General features: G+C 48.6%; 3 protein-coding genes across 5 annotated transcripts in view; 2 read left to right on the top strand and 1 right to left on the bottom strand.

The window, feature by feature from the left end:
• Positions 1–52: 52 nt before the first annotated feature.
• On the top strand, positions 53–15,142 carry b4galt1l (DP-Gal:betaGlcNAc beta 1,4- galactosyltransferase, polypeptide 1, like). Of its 2 annotated transcripts, none has more exons than XM_086053793.1 (6): positions 53–719; positions 2,189–2,424; positions 4,993–5,180; positions 7,549–7,671; positions 9,081–9,185; positions 13,217–15,142. In XM_086053793.1, exons 1-6 carry the CDS (start codon positions 440–442, stop codon positions 13,344–13,346), a joined length of 1,062 nt encoding a protein of 353 aa, XP_085909919.1. In that variant the 5' UTR covers positions 53–439; the 3' UTR covers positions 13,347–15,142. The 2 variants fall into 2 exon arrangements, with proteins under 2 accessions (XP_085909919.1, XP_085909927.1); XM_086053801.1 differs by lacking the exon at positions 13,217–15,142 and adding an exon at positions 9,381–9,448 and having other exon boundaries at positions 9,081–9,212.
• tgfbi (transforming growth factor, beta-induced) overlaps positions 14,854–18,087 on the bottom strand; it is an 8,815-nt gene continuing 5,581 nt past the window's right edge. For both annotated transcript variants that reach the window (XM_086053770.1, XM_086053778.1), the window contains 7 exons: positions 17,936–18,072; positions 17,744–17,874; positions 17,406–17,530; positions 17,235–17,337; positions 17,085–17,164; positions 15,929–15,956; positions 14,854–15,846 (listed from right to left, as the gene is read on the bottom strand). In XM_086053770.1, the coding sequence (XP_085909896.1) occupies positions 15,785–15,846; positions 15,929–15,956; positions 17,085–17,164; positions 17,235–17,337; positions 17,406–17,530; positions 17,744–17,874; positions 17,936–18,072 (666 nt within the window). In that variant the 3' untranslated portion in view covers positions 14,854–15,784. The remainder of the gene's footprint in view (positions 15,847–15,928; positions 15,957–17,084; positions 17,165–17,234; positions 17,338–17,405; positions 17,531–17,743; positions 17,875–17,935; positions 18,073–18,087) is intronic.
• Positions 15,274–18,087, top strand: part of stard15 (StAR-related lipid transfer (START) domain containing 15) — a 16,014-nt gene continuing 13,200 nt past the window's right edge. The window contains exon 1 of the mRNA XM_086053823.1: positions 15,274–16,185. The gene's annotated coding sequence lies outside the window, so the exon portion shown is untranslated. The remainder of the gene's footprint in view (positions 16,186–18,087) is intronic.

The following is an 18,087-nucleotide window of genomic DNA, read 5'->3' as shown; positions in this document are numbered from 1 at the left end:
GTCTGATGTAGGGCAAGAAAATGTTTTATTTTGAAATGTGTCAGTGGAAACGCAGTTGTGCAGTAGTTCGACTTGGCGGATGTTGAACTTTGTGGACTTTTTGGACTGTTTGAAAGTTCCAATCAAGTTCGTTTGGGTGCCGCACGTCACCCTAAGCCTCTTTGGACGCGTGACGTTAGCGCGAGGCTCTTCTGGACCGGTTCAGCTTTGATTTTGCTGAAGCGAGCGAACCGAACCAACTTTGGAGAACGCTCGTCAGGGGAGCTAACAGGGCTAAAGCTAACGTGGCTACATCCAAGTGTGACAGCCCTTGGGGTGCTGACGTCACAGGTTTCGGTTCGCTCTCTGGCTCACGTCGTCACGTCCACCTGAGAGAAGATGGAGGTCCGCGCAAGCAGTTAGCGGGGTCAACACCACCGGAAGTACGAGTGAGGTCACGATGGCTTCGGCCGAGCCGTCGGTCAACTTTAACCTCCTTCACCGGACGTGCAAGCTCGTCGTTCTGCTCTGCTTCCTGCATATCTCTGTCACCGTCTTCTTCTACGTCCGCTCGCTGGACATCCGATTTGCCTTCGCCCAGAACCAGCAGACCCGCGCCGGTAACGCCGGAAGCAGCGAGGCCGCCAAGCCGCTCCCGGAAGCCACAGCAGCCGCAGAAGCCAAAGACGAGCCGGCGGCGGGCAAAAGCTTGAAGTGTCCACAAACTTCACCCCTGCTCGGTTAGACACTCTCCTCTTCTGCACTTACTCAAACAACAAAAATGTGAAACTTTGTAATTTGGTTTGACTTTTTTCCCCAACACTCTACTTTTCTTGTATCTCGCCGCGCCCCTCTTTCAGAACCAGTTTGACATTGTTCTACGCCTTTTCTTATCTTGCACTCCAACGTACTCAACAGTTTCACTTTTTTGTTGGCCTCCTTCTTAACTTGTTCTTGAACTTTTCTCCTTGTTTGGTGGGTGCGTTCACTTAGTGTGTGTTGTTCGATTTTGTGAGCCTCGTTGATGTTTGTCTTGTATGTCCTTGCAAAGTTCATGACGTGTCTTGGTGTCTAAACTAGGGCGAGAGCCATTTGCGCCTCTCCGCGAAGAATTGATGTGGCGCTTATTCTTTGCCTGCTTTGTGCAACTGACTTTCGACGCTAGCTGGCAAAGCAGAAGAAGACAAGAAAAAGTATTTGGTCCTTGTCTCTCACTTGCTTGTTGTCCACCTTTCACAAGTCATCCTGTGAGACATGCCCGAGAATGCGCGGCAAAGGCAGTCTCATTACAGATTTCTTTAATTTTGCAGCAAAGTTCAGACTTGATCCTGCTGCGGCTCCAGGGCCACTGGCCAGCCGAAGCTCATGGACGGACCATGACTGCCTTTTTCAAAATAACTCTATAGAATTGCTTTGCATGTCTTTAGCCACATTGATGTAGATTGGCTTAGGTGTCTTAACTTTGCCTACAAGGTGAAGAATGTCCAAATGGCCCTTTGCATCCGTCCATTTTTTTTTCTATATGAGACCCATGGAACAAAATCTTTGGACCAAGGTTATTGTAGTTATCAAATACATACAGCAAATATAAAAGACATTACTGCTCCATGTCTCATGAAGGCATGAAGGCTGTACATTGTGATGCATCCCATCTAACCTTCCAAGCAGTATTATGCATTTATTGCACTTCAAGTCTGTGGACTGTAAACACTACCAGTATTTCTAGATGGCATTTCATCTGTTAAAAAACACAACACTTAGTGTGACCTTTTATTTTTTTAAATCCCACATTTCCACGAATGCCTCGTGTAAGAAAAACTAAACTAAAAGGAAGCATTTTGGTCGACGAATATGAGTGAATAAATGCGAGAAAAATCGACTCTAAAAACATTCAAACGGAATATAAAAAAATCAAACTGACCAAAAAGGAAGTCTAATGAAAAATCCCAAACTATTCTGCCCGGCGTTCGGACGCTCCCCTGGCCGCGCCTGACGCGGCGAACGCTGGCACCCCGCCTACGGCCGGCCGCGTTTGAGCGCGAGCTGCCTCCGCTCGCCATGTTTCCTCAGCTGTGACCTCCCGTGGTCGGCCATCTTTACTCGGCCGAGCCGCAGACGCCGTCTGCTTTGCGGGTAACCATGGCGACGGAGCATATGCGGCGGCGGCGGGGGGCCCCGGGTCTGATGGTCTCTCTCTCTCTCGTTCCAGTGGGTCCTCTGCGGGTGGAGTTCAACATTCCGGTGAGCCTGGACGCGGTGACGAAGGCCAACCCCGGCGTGGGGCCGGGCGGCCGCTACAAGCCCAAAGAGTGCGTGGCGCTGCAGAAGGTGGCCATCGTCATCCCCTTCCGCAAGCGAGACGAGCACCTCAAGTTCTGGCTTTACTACTTGCACCCCATCCTGCAGCGCCAGCAGCTGGACTACGGCATCTACGTCATCAACCAGGTGGCGGCGCACGCCGGACGAGGGCCGTCCGCAGCGCATGCATGGCTTTGATTCATCTAATGGTGTCTAGGAGAATCGCAAACCGATTTCAGCTAAGCCTCTTAGCGCCTGTGCTTTTAGACACCAACTTGAGGCGTGCAACTGCATGCTTTTCTGGTTGCGCATGTTCTCCCGTCAAGTCAAGCGTGTCATTCGCGCACCCGTCTCACGCCAGCTATGCAGATTTGGAATCGGGTTTTTTTTTTTTTTTTTTTGTCTTCTCTGTAGGTTGCGAAATCCATTTCAGTGACTGGCCTGCAGTCTTGATGGCTGCAGGACCCCACTGATCCAAAACATCTGGCTCACCTGCTTTTCGATTGAAGGACTTCAAAATGTGTGTTGTTGGGTCATATAGCACAGCAGTCCGGTAAAATGACTTTTATTGGATTGATTTTAGACAGAGTCAAAAAAAGCAAAGGCACGTTTTCGTTCAAAGTGCAGCCTTGAACACGCTCGAGCGTGTTGAAGAGCATTTTTGCCTGTCTCAAAGTTGGCGCCGCATCTTTTGCAGCCTGCCAGCCAGCCAGCCAGCCTCGGACTTGGATGAGTAGCCGCCAAACACGTCGTGAGAATTGGGCCCATGATGAAAAACGATTCCGTTCAGAGCCGTAAGACGGACTCGCGACGTGCCACGCTTCCCATTAGTCACATGTCCAAAACATGCACTTGTGGCCATTCTCCCTTTTTGTGCATGCTAAATAATGTTTTACGATTAAGAAACGATACCGCTAACAATGTGTTTGATCGTCATGACGGGATCCTGAAGGATCTTTCGATGTCATCTGCGGCGCTGAAAATGAACAAATGTTCACGTGCCTTGTAGGAATGTCACGATATCCAAATGTCATGATACGATAATATCACGATATGAACCTCATGATACGATAATTATCACGATATTGTGGGGACGTACTGGAAAAAAAGATCTCATTAAAAAAAAATAAAAAATCACAATATTCCGTTTTTGTACATAGCAGCATTGACAAAAAAAATAGGCTTGGCCCGTCATGCGCTCCTATTGGCTCAGCAGCGCAAAGTATTATGGTCTACGTAGTTCACAATGCCGTGTTCGGCTGAAGCGGCCGACGGTGTTGAAAAATATGTGCTAGTATAACTGAAATTGATTTAGGGCACCTTTTATTGGTTAGAACATAGTTTTATTCACGTGAGCAATAATCTGTTTAATTTTGTTGTGTGGATGTACAAATGCAAATGAAATGAACATGATCAGTTGCATGTAAATGTCTCTACACCAATGCTAATTAGCTGCGGTCCCAATTACACGTATAGTTCAAATAGTACAGTTAACATTGACCTCGGTGTATATAAATGACCTACAGTGACCGAACACCTAATATTGAGGCACTTACTTGCTAATACATGCACACATTGATGAATTGGGTCAATTTGTGGAGGAACTCAAATGTGTTATGTTCCCCTTCATCTGGCGATTAGCGTGGCTCTTGGCATCCAATTAAACTGCACTAATAAACTAACCACCAGAGGGTGCTGGAACTACACAAATGCAAAACAACTTTTTAAACACATTTTCCGCTATTGATATCATGACATGACGACGGCGATATATCGTGGCAATTTTAATAGCGCCGATATTGTGGCATCCCTAGTGCCTTGGGTGGTGTCTAAAATCGCCTTGCTAACATGTTTGAATACAAAGCAATAGTTGGGCTTTTCAAATGTCCGTTTTGCATGTTGCCATGAACATTTCTAACCCTCCCCCTTCTTTGTTGTTGTCTTCCTCCTTGCTCTTTTTAACCCTAACCCGGCACGACAGGCTCGTCTCTCGGGCGTTGCTCAGACACGCCCCCTCCGTTCCGTGTCAGCCAATAGCAGCTCATCTTGGCTGACAGCTGACCAAGAGGGCTGCGCCTCCTTCTTGTTCTTCTGCTTCTCTTGTTCTTCCTGTAACGTCGCAGCATGTTTTCGTATCACCAGCGTTGCAGGTGAGCTTGCCTTTGTCTCTTTGCAAAGTTTGTGGGTACCCCCCCCCCCCCCCCCCAAAAAATCCCAACTCAAGCCGGGCACCTCAAAGGATTGAGTGCAACCTTTGTTCAAGCGGCCGCGTGCGGCGGTCCCCCTCGCTTGGCGGAGGCCTGCCACCCGTGGCCCAAATCCAGCGGCCTCATTTCCCGTTCCTTTGTGGCAAATAAGCCGTAAAAGGCCTCGTGATTGTCTAGAGAAGACACAAGGTACTACTTTTATCTAAATGAGGCGCCTCACCTGGACACAAATTGTTCCCTTGGAACCAAGAGAGCAGCAGCTGTCACCAAAGCAATCCTAGCATTGCTTTTGGTGCCGTCTGCTGGCATTTTGGTGGCAAGGATCAAAGCAAACCTGAGCGCAAAAACCAAGTAGAGAATGATTCCCCCCCCCCAAATCTGTAACCCCAGCTGCCAACGTGCAGGCCTCAAATTCACACGCACGGCAACAGCAACCGTGAGGATCGACGCGCCCGATGAAGCCTGACGCCATCTTATGTCCTTGTTGGTGTGTGTGCGCGCGCGTCAGGATGGAGAGGAGATCTTCAACCGAGCCAAACTGTTGAACGTGGGCTACGTGGAGGCCATGAAGGAGTACGACTACGACTGCTTTGTCTTCAGTGACGTGGACTTGATCCCCATGGACGACCGCAACATCTACAAGTGCTTCAGCCAGCCCAGACACTTGTCCGTGTCCATGGACAAGTTTGGCTTCAGGTCAGACCCGCCGCCGCCGCCGCCGCCGCTACTGCTGCACTTGTCTCCAGCGCAAATTCAATCAATCGTTTTGAAGAAGCAAGACGATTGCTCTGCCTTTCACCGTCGCCGTTCAAGTGACAGGACCGACAAGTGCGCAGCAGTCATGCGCAAAGGTTGGGAACGTGAAGCCTTTGTTGAAAAAAAAAAAAAACGTCTGTGCGTGCAATGGGCATTCCTCGAATGCCACTGCGAAGTCGATTTTTCAAATCGTTTTGCGCTTGATCTATTCTTCGAAGCGTTCGTCTTTGTTTGCGCAATGACAATGCCTTGTGAGCTTTCGTACACAGTCGTTGCCATGAATGCAATTCTACTCATAACCAGAGTTGGGCAGTCCGTCCCTGGGCCGGACCGGTCCGACCCTCCGGCCCGGCCGGATGCCCATTTTTGGGGTGGGGGTTGGGGGCTGGGGGCTGACAAATTAAAAAAAATAAGGGCTGGACTAAGCATGGCGTGAAGTGGATTTTAGTCCGGCCCACTAATTGTCCCTCATGCGTGAAATTTCATCTCACCCTTCTCGGTGGCCCCCCGGGCCGATTATTGGCACCGATAGTTGGCTTTTTGACGAATATCGGCATCGGCCTTTTTTAGCACTGCTGGCCGATCATAAATCAATTTAAAACTGTGGAAATCAAAACTAAGATATGTGGAAGTTGAACATTTCTGTCATTTTGAAATTTTCAGTTACTATAGAATCCTACATGGAGCTATTGTTGAACTTTTCCTTGATCCTTTTTAAGACATGCTGACAACCCCGGCCGGGTGCTCCCTGAACTTTTTGTTCGAATTTTATAACAGACATGTATATTGTCAAAAATTTCTTGAAATAATAATTTTTAAAAAAATCACCATTATGCAAACCTGAAACATTGTTTAATAAACATGCTTAAAGAGGTTGCAACAAAGTTAAGAGTACATTTTTCTTTAGATTTTGATATTTTCCTTTTTACTGAAAATGAATATCGGCTCCAAATATCGGCCTCTTTGACTACTAATCATTGGTATCGGCCCTGAAAAAAACATATCAGTCTATCCCTAGTATATTGTCGGTGTCACAGTTGACGGTCATGCTAATGAGCCCTCACACTTTTGCTTTTCATTTTATCCAGATGAGGCGCAAAATGCAAATTTTGTCTCGCAAACCACCATGCCAAAGTGCGCATTTTGAGTCTTGGGTTTTTGTTGTCCGTAAAGAACAGAAATAGCTTTGAAAGTTTTGGTGGCAGCGTTACTGTACAGATTACACGGAAGCTTGATTTGAAGAAAATTGTCAATTGAATGAAAATTGCCAAAACTGTCACAAAAATGGCAATTTAGTCATTTGATAAAACCATCCAGCCCTAGTGTGTGTGCGCAACAACGAGGGCCGAGAGGAATTTGATGTGCTGTCAAACTCGGCTCGACAACATTTCCTCTTTCCGCACAAAGACATGCTTCCTGTTCCCTGGACAAAATTGTGCATCAGCAGTTTGTGGAGTAGCAAGTTGTCCAGTTTCACACGCACGCACAGGACAGGACGTACGGTCGTGTCTCGCATATCCGCCGCTCACTTGTCACGGCCGTCACAGTCTTGCTCAGCGCAGGCGCACGTCGCAAGAAGCGGCCACCAGGCGGAACGAGTGTGCCAAAGACGGCCAACGTCCAAAACCTTGGCATCATTTCACATCACTAAAAGCAGAGATCAAGTGCAACAAGTGCAACGTGTCTGCAGCTGGCCACAAGAGCCTCGCTCGAGTGCACGCCGTCCAAGGTCATGTGTTTTGTTTAGTGCTGTCGAACGATTAATTTTTTAAAGCTAATTAATCGCAAAATCGATCGCGATTAATCGCATTTTTCAACTACAATTTTTTACCATGCTTGGAACCGATATTTACTTGAGTAAAATCTTGGAATTAATGTGGGGAAAAAATTAAGAGTATAGTTCAATTCAAAGACTGTTCTAATAGCTTTTTTGATCCTTGATTACGATACTTTTCCTGTAAAATACAGCAGTTGAATGATACACCAAAGACGTACAACTAATATGGTATTTCAATTTGGCTGTGAAAAGTGTGCAAATTATTTGGGATTTCGCCAATGAGCCGTCAAGCAACTTTTTAAAGTAAAACTATGTGAAACTCTCTTTTTGCGACAGTGACTCTCCTCTAAGTTTGGCTGCACAGTGAGCAAAGGTCAGCTGTTACGGGAAGTAAATAAAACGGAGTTCATTTTTTTAGTGCGTTATGAAATTTAAATGAATCTCCATAGTTAATGCTTTAATTTTTGACAGCCCTAGTTTTGTTGCATGCCGGGCGCGCTTCATGGCGTGCTCACCCTCACGTGTGCGCAGGTTGCCGTACAAGCAGTACTTTGGGGGCGTGTCGTCCATGATGAAGGAGCAGTACCTGAGCATCAACGGCTTCCCCAACAACTACTGGGGTTGGGGGGGCGAGGACGACGACATCTACAACAGGTTGGCCAACGCACCTCTCACTTGTCCGACCTTTTGTGCGCCTGATCTCAAAAGGAGACGCTAACGTCGCGCGTTTTTGGCGCCGACCCGATTTGCAGCTTGCCAGCGTCTCGCGCGTTGGTGTTGGTCGAACGCCGCGGCGTCAGGGAACCCAGACGTCTGCCATTTTTCTTGGCAGAACCTTATGTTTGCTGAAAGAAAAAGATGAGCAGGATATGTTGGTGGAAGCGAATGGAGGAGGCTTGTTTTCGATCCCCGAATATTTGGCCATATTCAAAACGATATTCATGCTACGGACAAGCCATATGGGTCAAACCGTCAACCCATACATATTTCGTCCAAGAATATGTTCTATGCGGGCCCACAAGTTGAAACATTGCATTCTGATGAATATTGCGTTTTTGGAATATGACTTAAGCAGCAAAAGCCGCCCGTTTTTGGCCATCTCCGTCTCAGGGCGGCCATTTTGTCATTTTTGTCGACTGAAAATGACATCACAGACGCTCAGGGCTCAGGTAACAACCAATCATAGCTCAGCTTCAGAAAACAGGTTATTGTTATTGGTCGTTCCAAGAGCAACAGTGACAAAATGGCCGCCCCCGGAGATGGCTAAAAACTGTCTGGATTAACTCTTATTCCACAAACGCAATATTGATCAGAATGCAGTGTTTCAACTAGTGGGCTTGCATAGAACATATTCTTGAAAAAAAATGTGTTTGGGTTGACTTCCGCTTTAAGAATTTGGAGAAGGATCCTAAAACGATGTAAGCTGGACAAGCAGATTGCGATTTTGAAATGACGTGCATATGATTCGGACTTTATGCCCAACAAATTTGAGCAAGGACAAGAAAGGGCATAACAGCTCTCTGTAAGATGATGAGGGAGGAAAACGGCTTTGTTTCGAAAACCCGCTTTAGTCCATCTTTTTTTTTTTTTTTTTTTCCCCCCTCTATCGTCCGTCATCAACAAAACATGTGTCTGTCAGTGACGGAATGCCCACCTCAGCATTTTGACCCGAAAAGGGTGGATGGACTTGGGTGAACTTTGTTCCACTAACGACCAAGTGTGGTGACGAGAGAGAGCGCGCCCTCCTTGTATGAGAAGTTCATTGTCAAGACGTGCTTACTGCGTACACGTGCGACATTTGCCGTCTTCCACAAATGTTCTCGTGTGTTTACAATTGGCGTGGAGTCATTTGTTTCATTGAAAGGAAGATTGATGTCAACTTTTGGCGCCTGCCAATTTGCTGCGCGGCAAGTGTTGCACACGCGCGATATGGAGCAAGTGATCTGGTGTCTTGTTTGGTTGTTGCCGTTTTTTTTTTTTGTCAGGAAAGCAACAAAAAGTGTATTTGGAAAAAGCCAGAGAAGCAAGAGGCTGCTTTGTAACAGGTGATTTTCTCTTGGCAGGCTGGCGTCCAAAGGCATGTCCATCTCCAGGCCCAGCGGCGAGGTGGGCAAATGTCGCATGATTCGCCACGAGAGAGACAAACAGAACGATCCCAACCCTCAGCGGTACGACAAAGGCGCTCTTTCTCTTTGGCTCTCCTCTGTCTCGCTCTTTTCACCATCGCAATGCTCAGCGAGCGCGTTGGCTCAAGATGCGCCGCCGCCGCCGCCACTTTGTGCACGTCCCTTCTTTATGCCGTCCTTTCCCTACCACGATGAAAGCGAGCAGCCCAGCGCACATTTGGAGCGGACGGTCGAGTGTAGTCCAAAGTTGGGCTGACATTTTTTTTTTCAAGAGTATGTTCCCAGCAGGCCCACTAGTTGAAACAAGGCATTCTTCTAAATATTGCGTTCGTGGAATAAGTGTTAATTCACTTGTTTTTAGCCATCTCGGGGGGGGGGGGGGGGGGGGGGGTTCGGCCATTTCGTCGTCTGTCGACTGAAAATGACATCACAACTGCTCACAACGACCACTGATTGGTCATTGTGAGCAATTGTGATGTCATTTTCAGTCGACAGAAGTGACAAAATGGCCGCCCCCAGAGATGGAACACTTATTCAACAAACGCAATATTTATCAGAATGCCCTCTTTCAACTAGTGGGCTTGCATAGGACATATTCTTGAAAAAAAAAAAAAATGTTTGCGTTGACCTCCGCTTTAACTGATATTCCACAAAAGCTATATTAATGAGAACGCCTTGTTTCAATCGGTGGGCCTGCTGGAAACATATTCTTGAAAAAAATGTGTTTGGGTTTACTTCCCCTTTAAAGAAAATCAATGTCAAATCAGTAGCATGTGAGTATCAATATATCGATAGCAAAGGATCGATACGGCCATCCCTCGTCGAAATCCTTAACCGGCGGGTGGCAACAGCCGCCGTGTTGAAATCGTTACTTCTTTTACCTCAGACAGGTTTTTCGGTTGTCATTGACCGATGAAAGAAGCAACGATTTCAATTGTAAATGAGAGACAGAATGGACGTTATTCACTCAGCCGCTGGTGTTTTTTCAACGGCTTGCTAAAGAAGATCCTGGATTTATGGATCCAAACAGCTGCATTTTGCTGCGTCATTCCTGTTCCACAACGAAGGCTGTGCTTAGTCTAGTCAGGCCACATAGAAAATATTATTGAGGAAGTCCATTTTGGACTTGACTTCGCCTTGAACTACTTGGCCACAGCTTCTCTTTCTTTTCCAAACGGTAGCAAAAAATCCGGTCAACACCAGCGTGTTGGTTGAGTTGACTTGCCCAAAGGCCTCAACTGAGACCGTCACTCTGCACAACACGGCTGCTAACGCTTTAGCCGCTTCCCGTTGAAAAGGAGTCTTCTCCAGCTGTTCGGCATCTGTTAGCGCTAGCGCTGTTAGCTTACTCCCACTTTTTTCTGCTGCTAAATTCCCGCCCGGTATTCCTGTCCATTCCTGGCTTCAGTCGGATTCTGGGCCCCTAACCTGTCATACTTACTATTTTTGCTTTCATGACACATTCTCCATCTATCTGTCTGTCTGTCTGGTATCTTTTATGTTCGACCAATTATACTTTAATACCCCCCCCCCCCCCCCCCAAAAAAAAAAAAAAAAACACCCAAAAAAAACCAACATCGTCTTATTGCTAATATGAGCACATATTGGCAGTATAAAGTTTAAAGTTCCCACGTGTGTCAATTCATTTGAATATGTTGATAATTTCATTTATGGTCCACAGTCTGGGATTATTGATTTATTGGATAAAATTTCCACTGCAATATTTATATGAAAAAAACCCAAAGGCAGTGATCTCCCATCAGAGAGTTGAAACATTTCACCTTCTGGCCCACACGATCTAGTTAAGTGTTGCATTTTTCTTTTAAAATGTCAAAAGCATGATAACTAATTTAAAAAATAAAAGTAATAACTTATCACACGACACAGACACAAAATGTCATGTCATTGGAAGGAAAAGGCCGATGTCAGTGTGATGAACGGCGCATTACAAAGGGTTCCAAGTGATGTCTCTTGGAACCCTCACCTGCACAGTCCCAAACCATAATTAGAATGATGTAACGATTCACTCGAGTCCCGATTCGATTTGATTTTCAGTTACTGATCTTCGATTCGATTTTTAGAAAGCCCTCCACAAACGCATTACACAACGATGTTTGGCGCGAGTGCATAATTTGATCTACGCATTCAAAATTCGGTATGCATCGGGAAAGGGAAAAAAATGTAAAGACATCATTTTTAGACAAATTTAATCAAACTGATTAATCGGATTGAATCAAGTTTTGCTTTCGATTCATCGTTACATCACTAGAATGATGTGATCAGATTGATTTTGTTGTGTTGTGCGAATAAAAGGAGATCATAATTCCTTAAAAGCAACAATTACATTCGCTTCTGTAGTAATGCCGTTTTTGTTATTTTGATCAAACTATATCTCTTTATTATTATTTTTTTTTTTAACGAATGGCAATATTCCAAATGATTATGCTGTCTAAAAGAAGTCTGTGGCGTTTCGGTCATGAGGAGTCGCGACCATTCGAAGTGAGTTCTTTTGTCCCCGGCTGATATCGGCGCCGTTCTCCACGTTGCCGACCTCAACTAGTGGAGCTCATTCAAAGCGCCAAAGTTTTGTCGCACGTCGACGTAATCTAGGCGCCGTCCTTCGCCATGACTTGAACAAGTCGCTCAAACAAGGAATTTGTGAGTTTGTGGAGACTTGCGGGCCGGATGTCATTTGCGGCTGCAACCGCGGCCCCCCACAGTCGCTGCTCGGACTGGTAGCGGCGTCCACGCGCGTAGATCTTCTGCTCGAGTGTGCTGCACACGTGTTTGAGTTCAGGGGATGATGTTGGCCACAGCAGGACTTTCTCTCCATTGATACCTTGAGCAGCAAAAGCCCGAAGGCAACTTTGCGTAGCCCCGCCTTGCGTGAAAAGGATTTGCCGGCAGACGGCGCGCTTCTTTTGATACCGGGGCAGGAAATTGTCCATGAGAAGCTGGACGCCGGTTCCAGGGGCCCGCCGTGACCTCATCTGGCACCCGAAAGGGGCCCAGCATCTCGCTCGCCGTCATTCCCGCCCAGAACGTCACTCCGCCGACACTTCGCTCCGCCGGCCATCCGCAAGTCGGACCGTCCAACGGAGCGTGATATAGATCGGCAAATAAAACCCTTTGGAAAGGAGTCTGGATGTGCTGGCGAGCCCACCGCAAGCGTTTCTCCTTGTGGGCGTCGCTGAGGGGCGGAAAGCGAGCGGGGCGCGCCTGCCAGCAACTTTTGGAGGATCCTGCATCGGGACGTCCTGGGGACTCCCGACACGCCGGCCGCTTCAAAGACCTGCTTGCTGCTCATCTGCCACTTTTTGCCGGCTGCTCTCTGAAGGCCGCGCATTTGCGCCACCGAGAGTTTCCTCACCACGCCTTTATCGGAACGAACCCGCTTGCCCTCCGAGTCGCGCGCAAAACATTTCACCGTGCGATGATCTCGCCCAAGTCTTCTCGAAATGTCCAGCGTCGTCATTCCTTCCGCGAGGCACCGGACGATTTCTCGCTTTTCGTCGCCGGAAAGGTCCTTCTTCTTCCCCATGACGCCTGAAAACACAGACTTGCTTCCAGAATTGCGCAACGAGGACGAGGACGACGTCCTTTAGGCTCAGCTTGAGAAAGTCAAAGCGGTCCGCGCTTGATGCGGTGCTGACGGTGTGCGCCCCTCCCCAAAGCTGGCCTGCTGTCAGCGGCAAGAAAAATGAGGAGGACCGCCCCGATTCCTGCTGACTGCGCTTCAGCCGAACGCTGCACCGCAGCAACGTCAGAAAAAAAAACTGCCACAATGTCGGAGGGACAAAAGGCGGCGGCCGTTTAGCTTCCTTTGCTCTTGTCAGCCGCCACAAATGAGAGAGTGAGCTGCCAGGACGCCGGTCGCACCGCCATCTTGCCGGCGCTCGTCTCTCTCTCTCTTCCCGCCCGCTCGCTCGCTCGCTTTTCTTTGTCCTCCCTCGCCCGCTCCTCCCTCTCTTTCTGCCGGCCGGCTCTCTTTTGTTTGTTGTGCCCTCGCGCGCTCGTCTCTCGGCTCTCGGAAACGCTGACTGGCCTTTTGTTTTCTTTTGACGCGGCGTCAGGTTCGACCGCATCGCCCACACCAGGGAGACGATGAACAAGGACGGCATCAAGTCTCTGTCCTACAAGCTGGTTTCCAAGGAGACGTTGGCGCTTTACACCAAGATCACGGTCGACATCGGAAAACCGTGAGGAGCGCCCGGCTGACCCCGGCCTGGCCCGGCCTTTGCTATGCTGGACTTTGCTTTTGCTTAGTACAAGTCAGCTGACTTTCTCAGTTGCTGGGCCCCCCTCAATCAATCAATCAATCAATTAATCAATCCACCAACCATCGTTTACCTTGTTTTTATATTTTGCTGTGTACGTTTTTTTTTTTTTTTAATGATTTTAGAGTCATCTCAAATTGGAGCATCTTGTTTTTATGGCAACATGTCACGGGTCGTGAAGGAAAATCTGGATTGATTGATCAGCTTTAATCACAGTGACGCGTGTGTGTTGGATGACTTGCAATTGTCATTTTGGCTACGTTCACACTGCAGGGCGTGATGCCCAATTCTGCTCTTTTCATGTACTCGTTCACGTGACAAAAGCATATCCAGTGAACGCAAAGCACAACGGCGAGTGACGTGCACCAAAAAAAAAAAAAAACCCGTACGTGACGCAATGTTTCCGTCATTCGCCAGTCCATCACTGATGATCACAATTCAGTCCGCCATTGTTTGTGACAAACTGAATCGTAATCATCAGTCCGTTTGGTCCGTCGGTGTGTCTCCCCCAAAAAACGTCAGTGACGGACGGACGCGGTCAGTGACCATTAGGCTGACGTGTGAAAACGCACTTCCGTCATTTATCACTCCGTCATTTTTCCGTTAAGGTGTCCCGTCACTCGTCAGCAAAACGCATCCGAGCGTTCCGCCCTACTTCCTCTGGTCTACGCAATAAATATGACTCATCTATCGACAGAATAGCGAGGCGGAGGAAGTCGATATTTTGCCGATATGAGGCAACACTCCGCGATCTCATTACTCAACACTTACTCAAAGCAACGCAGATTGATGAACGATTGTCAGTCATCTGAGGAAATATTTGGCTTTTGAAGACGTCTCGGTCGGACGAATCAGCAGAACTGGGCATTCGTCTATTTGTCTATAACTTCTGGGCGATAATTCCGGCCGACCCACTTGGTCCCAGTCCGTCCTTCGTCGGTGACGGACAATCGGCGTCGGCGACAACATTTCACGTCAAACGCAGGCGCTGCCAAATAAAGAAAAAAAATGGAATAAAAACAACAGACGCACAGCGTGGCGATCGGTGAAATAAAATCCAAATGGGGCCCATGTGGGACCGAAAGGTAGACAACACTGTTTGATTTTTTTTTTTTTTTCTTTGTTTGGCTGCGTGTCAGGAGTGGGGCACCTGCGTGTGACGTACTACCAATAAAGTTCGTTTAGACGAATGCCCGGCTTTGCGGATGAGCGTTGCTATTGCAGAGGCGTCACGTTGAAAAAAAAATCTGAATTGTACTGTTCACAATGCATGACAACAATCGGATGCATGCGTGTCACATACGGGAAAAACAAACAGCAGTGTGAGCATTCCTACGACAAACATTGTCTGATTAGCTTTAAGTATCTTGATGTGTGTGTGTGTGTGTGTGTGTTGGATGGATTGAAAGTGTTCTTAATAACACGCAATGTCATTGATTATTGATGTCTTTTAATCACTTAGATGTGTGTGTGCATGCGTGTTTGATGGCTTCCAAGTGTCCTTATGACCAGCAGCATGACTGATTATCGAGCTTTAATTGTGTGTTTCCTTCCAAACGTTTCCCACAGAACTTTCATTTCTTCATGTTGCCGGAGTCAGTTTCTTGAATTTCCTGGAGGTGGTGACTGACGCTTCTTATTGTCACAATAATTGCACTTTTGTCACTGTTTTCAATGTGAAATCCTGTTTTTCTTCCAAAATTAAACATGGGATCAGTGTGACACATTTTATAAAGCGAAAGCTAAACTGACTCTCAAGAGGTTTGCGTGCATCTTCCACCCGTCGTCTTGTGAACTCACAAACGCGCACGCACGCACGCACACACACCGGAGCGTTATTGTACAAAACCACTTTGGTCAACTTCCTGACCACATTTGTAAAAACATCAACATCCTGATCATCATCAAACAGTGTCTTGAAAAAGAAGCCAAACTCAAAGGCGGGCCTGCTACATTTCCCAGAAGGCCATTTGCATGGACAACATCCAAACGGGGAGCAAGTTTGATTTTGTTGACACGCCTTTGCGATGATTAGCTTTTGTTAGTGAGGGAGCTAGCAAAGAGCAAGCGTTAGCAAGTTAGGGACGATCGAAAGCGGTTAGCGTCGATGCAAAGAAAGCAAGCTTCCTGCACTGTGAATTGGTTTCTACTTTTGGCTTGAAGTCGACTCAAGCGGATTAAGTCGAGTTGAGAGAGTTTTAAAGCTCGGTACTTTGGATTTGTTTTGTGTCGTTGCGTCAAGGCGCTGGCTAGATTGGCAACAGGAAGTGAGCATGTGAGCCACTGATTAAAAAAAAAAAAACAACAACAACAAAAAACGGACATGAAGTAGCCTCGCGGATGTTTCACGAGAACATTGTGACATCACTGAGCGACGTTCATGGTCCTGCTGGAGCGACTTTGGATGACCTTCTGGAAAAGGTCGTCTGCATAGAAAAGAGGAGAAAAAGTCAAGCTGTCATCGCGAGGTCCGCCTAGGAAAAAAAAACAAACAAAAAAAAAACTCACCGTTCCTGAAGCTACCGGAGTCCGAGCGCTGGGCAAAAGACAAAAACATGGGCGAAATCATCGTACGGGTTCACGGACAACATCGTCAGCCTCAACACACCGAGCCGACGGCCGGACAAACGTCGGCGCATCGGGACTACAAAAGTGGCGGCGGACGCACCGCGGCAGCTCCACCCTGACGCCAACGACTACATAAGTAAGAGGCGTCGCTACCATCGCCGGCGGTAGTCGCCGGTCCTCCACCCCCCCCAAAAAAGGTAAGCGGAACTTGCGGTTGAGAATCTCTTTGTTTCATTTTGTCGCTTGTCTTTCTTGTCTCATGCACCAAGTCCAGGTCTAGGCAGGCGTGTATGAGGACACAGCCACAACAAGTGGTAAACAAGTGCCTTGTAAAAGCACTGTGGTCTCAAATTCTTGGCAGACTGATTTTGTTGTTAATTTACTTGGGCTAGGGTAAGTTGTATGTCCTACCCTCAACCTAAAGTGACTGCCAAGAAGTGGAGCAGAGGCATGATAACAAAAATATGTGTAATGTAATATATTTGGGGAAAGTTGGCCCAGTGGTCGACTGGTTAGCACGTCCGCCTCTCGGTGCAGAGGCTGTGGTCGGTGCATAGTACCCGCCTATAGGTCGGTCCGACTCTGATTTTAAATGGGCTTCCGTCGGTGATTCCGACTGCAAATTTCAATAGCTCGTAAACAAGCCCCCCAACCCCCTCCCCATCTTGGCTGTATTTTCTGCTGGTCTTTCGATTGACACCAGAAAGACCAGCACAAAAACAACCATATAAACCATGCAGGTCTGTTTTTTTTTTTTTTTTTTTTTTAATCTGAGCAGCCAGAGTGACGACCGGCATGCTGGAATAAGCGAAAACTGCCCGCCGGCGGTTCGGTATGTTGAGACTCTTAGCGGGGCATGTCCAGCCGCAGTGATCGGGGGCCGCCGTCCGGCCTGTTTTCAGTGTCCCATCCCGCAGCACACCTGCTTGAAACGATCGGTTCATCGGCAAGCCGCCTGAAAACGACCCTGCTCATTTGAATCGGGTGTGTCGCGGGAGGGCCACATCGGAAGCGTGCGGGACGGCCGCCCCCCGGAGGACCGAGTTTGGACACCCCTGCTCTTAGCCGTGCGACTTGCGATGTCGCCGCTTCTCACCGCGGAAGAGGTAGAGGACGAAAAGGAAGAGGCGCGGGAAGCCGGCGGGCCGTCGGCTTGCTCTCGCTCGCTCTTGGGCGCTGCGGGCAGACACAATGGCGTCTTTAGCGGCCGCTCGGAACGAGCGTCTTCGGCTCGCGTGGGACTCACGCAGCGGCTTGATGAGGCTGTTGACGGCGTGCACGACGCCGTTGGTGGCCATCAGATCGGCGTGGGCCACCGGCACTCGGTTGACGAAGACCGTGTAGTTCTTCTGCGGGCGACAGGCGGCGTCAAGGGAAAGATGAGGCGCAAAGGCGCGAGGGAGGCGCCGGCACTGACCACGCCCAGCTCCAGCTTGTCGCCCAGCAGGGGCTTGATCCTGGTGTGGGAGCCCACGCCGCCGCTGACCACCAGCCCCTCGCCCAGGTGGTATTGGAGCAAGGCCGTCAGCTGCGGGCGGTTTCCTGCAGAAACAAAAGCGCCACTTGCCATTTCTTTCCACGTTGGACAGCTTTGCGTAAATATTTGTCCCGTTGGAAGCGGCGGAGTGCAAATGTTTGCCGTGTAAATCAGAGAGTAGTGTCAACACGTCAGCAAAGAAGCCGAAGAAAAGGCCAACGGCCGGCCGGCCGCCCGCAGAGCCGAGCGCTTGGCGGACGCCAAAAAGCGCCACTCACGCATCAGCTTGTTGACTTCCGGCTGCGTCATGGCGTCGAAAGCGGCGTCGGTGGGAGCGAAGAAGGTCAGCGCCCCCGGCTGGTTGAGCAGCTCCGTCATCCCGGCCAATTGGATGGCGCCGACCAGAACGCTGTAAGGCCGCACAAGTCGCGTTACGGCCGAGCGGCGGCGGCGAGCGGCGCTCGACTCACCTGAAGCGCTCGTCCGCCTTCAAGACGTCCATGACGGTTCCCGCGGGGGGCGTCAGCACGTTGTCCACGGTGAACATGGTGCCGTAGCGCCCCGTCTTATCGTGGGCGGCCAGGCAAGCGTTCTCGATGCACAAGTTCTACGCGAGCGAGCG

The sequence above is a fragment of the Filicampus tigris genome, chromosome 2 (genome assembly GCF_054856515.1).
Source record: "Filicampus tigris isolate MCC_2025a chromosome 2, RoL_Ftig_1.0, whole genome shotgun sequence".
Taxonomy (NCBI): Eukaryota; Metazoa; Chordata; class Actinopteri; order Syngnathiformes; family Syngnathidae; genus Filicampus; species Filicampus tigris.
Note: the sequence above shows the minus strand (reverse complement) of the source record. Positions and strands in the feature narration are given on the sequence as shown.

Bases quoted from the DNA above. Each gene is read 5' to 3' on its own strand.
- b4galt1l (XM_086053793.1), top strand. From the start codon at position 440: ATGGCTTCGGCCGAGCCGTCGGTCAACTTTAACCTCCTTCACCGGACG. The intron at 7,672-9,080 runs GTTGGCCAACGC...TTCTCTTGGCAG, and splicing joins GACGACGACATCTACAACAG to GCTGGCGTCCAAAGGCATGT. The intron at 9,186-13,216 runs GTACGACAAAGG...ACGCGGCGTCAG, and splicing joins AACGATCCCAACCCTCAGCG to GTTCGACCGCATCGCCCACA.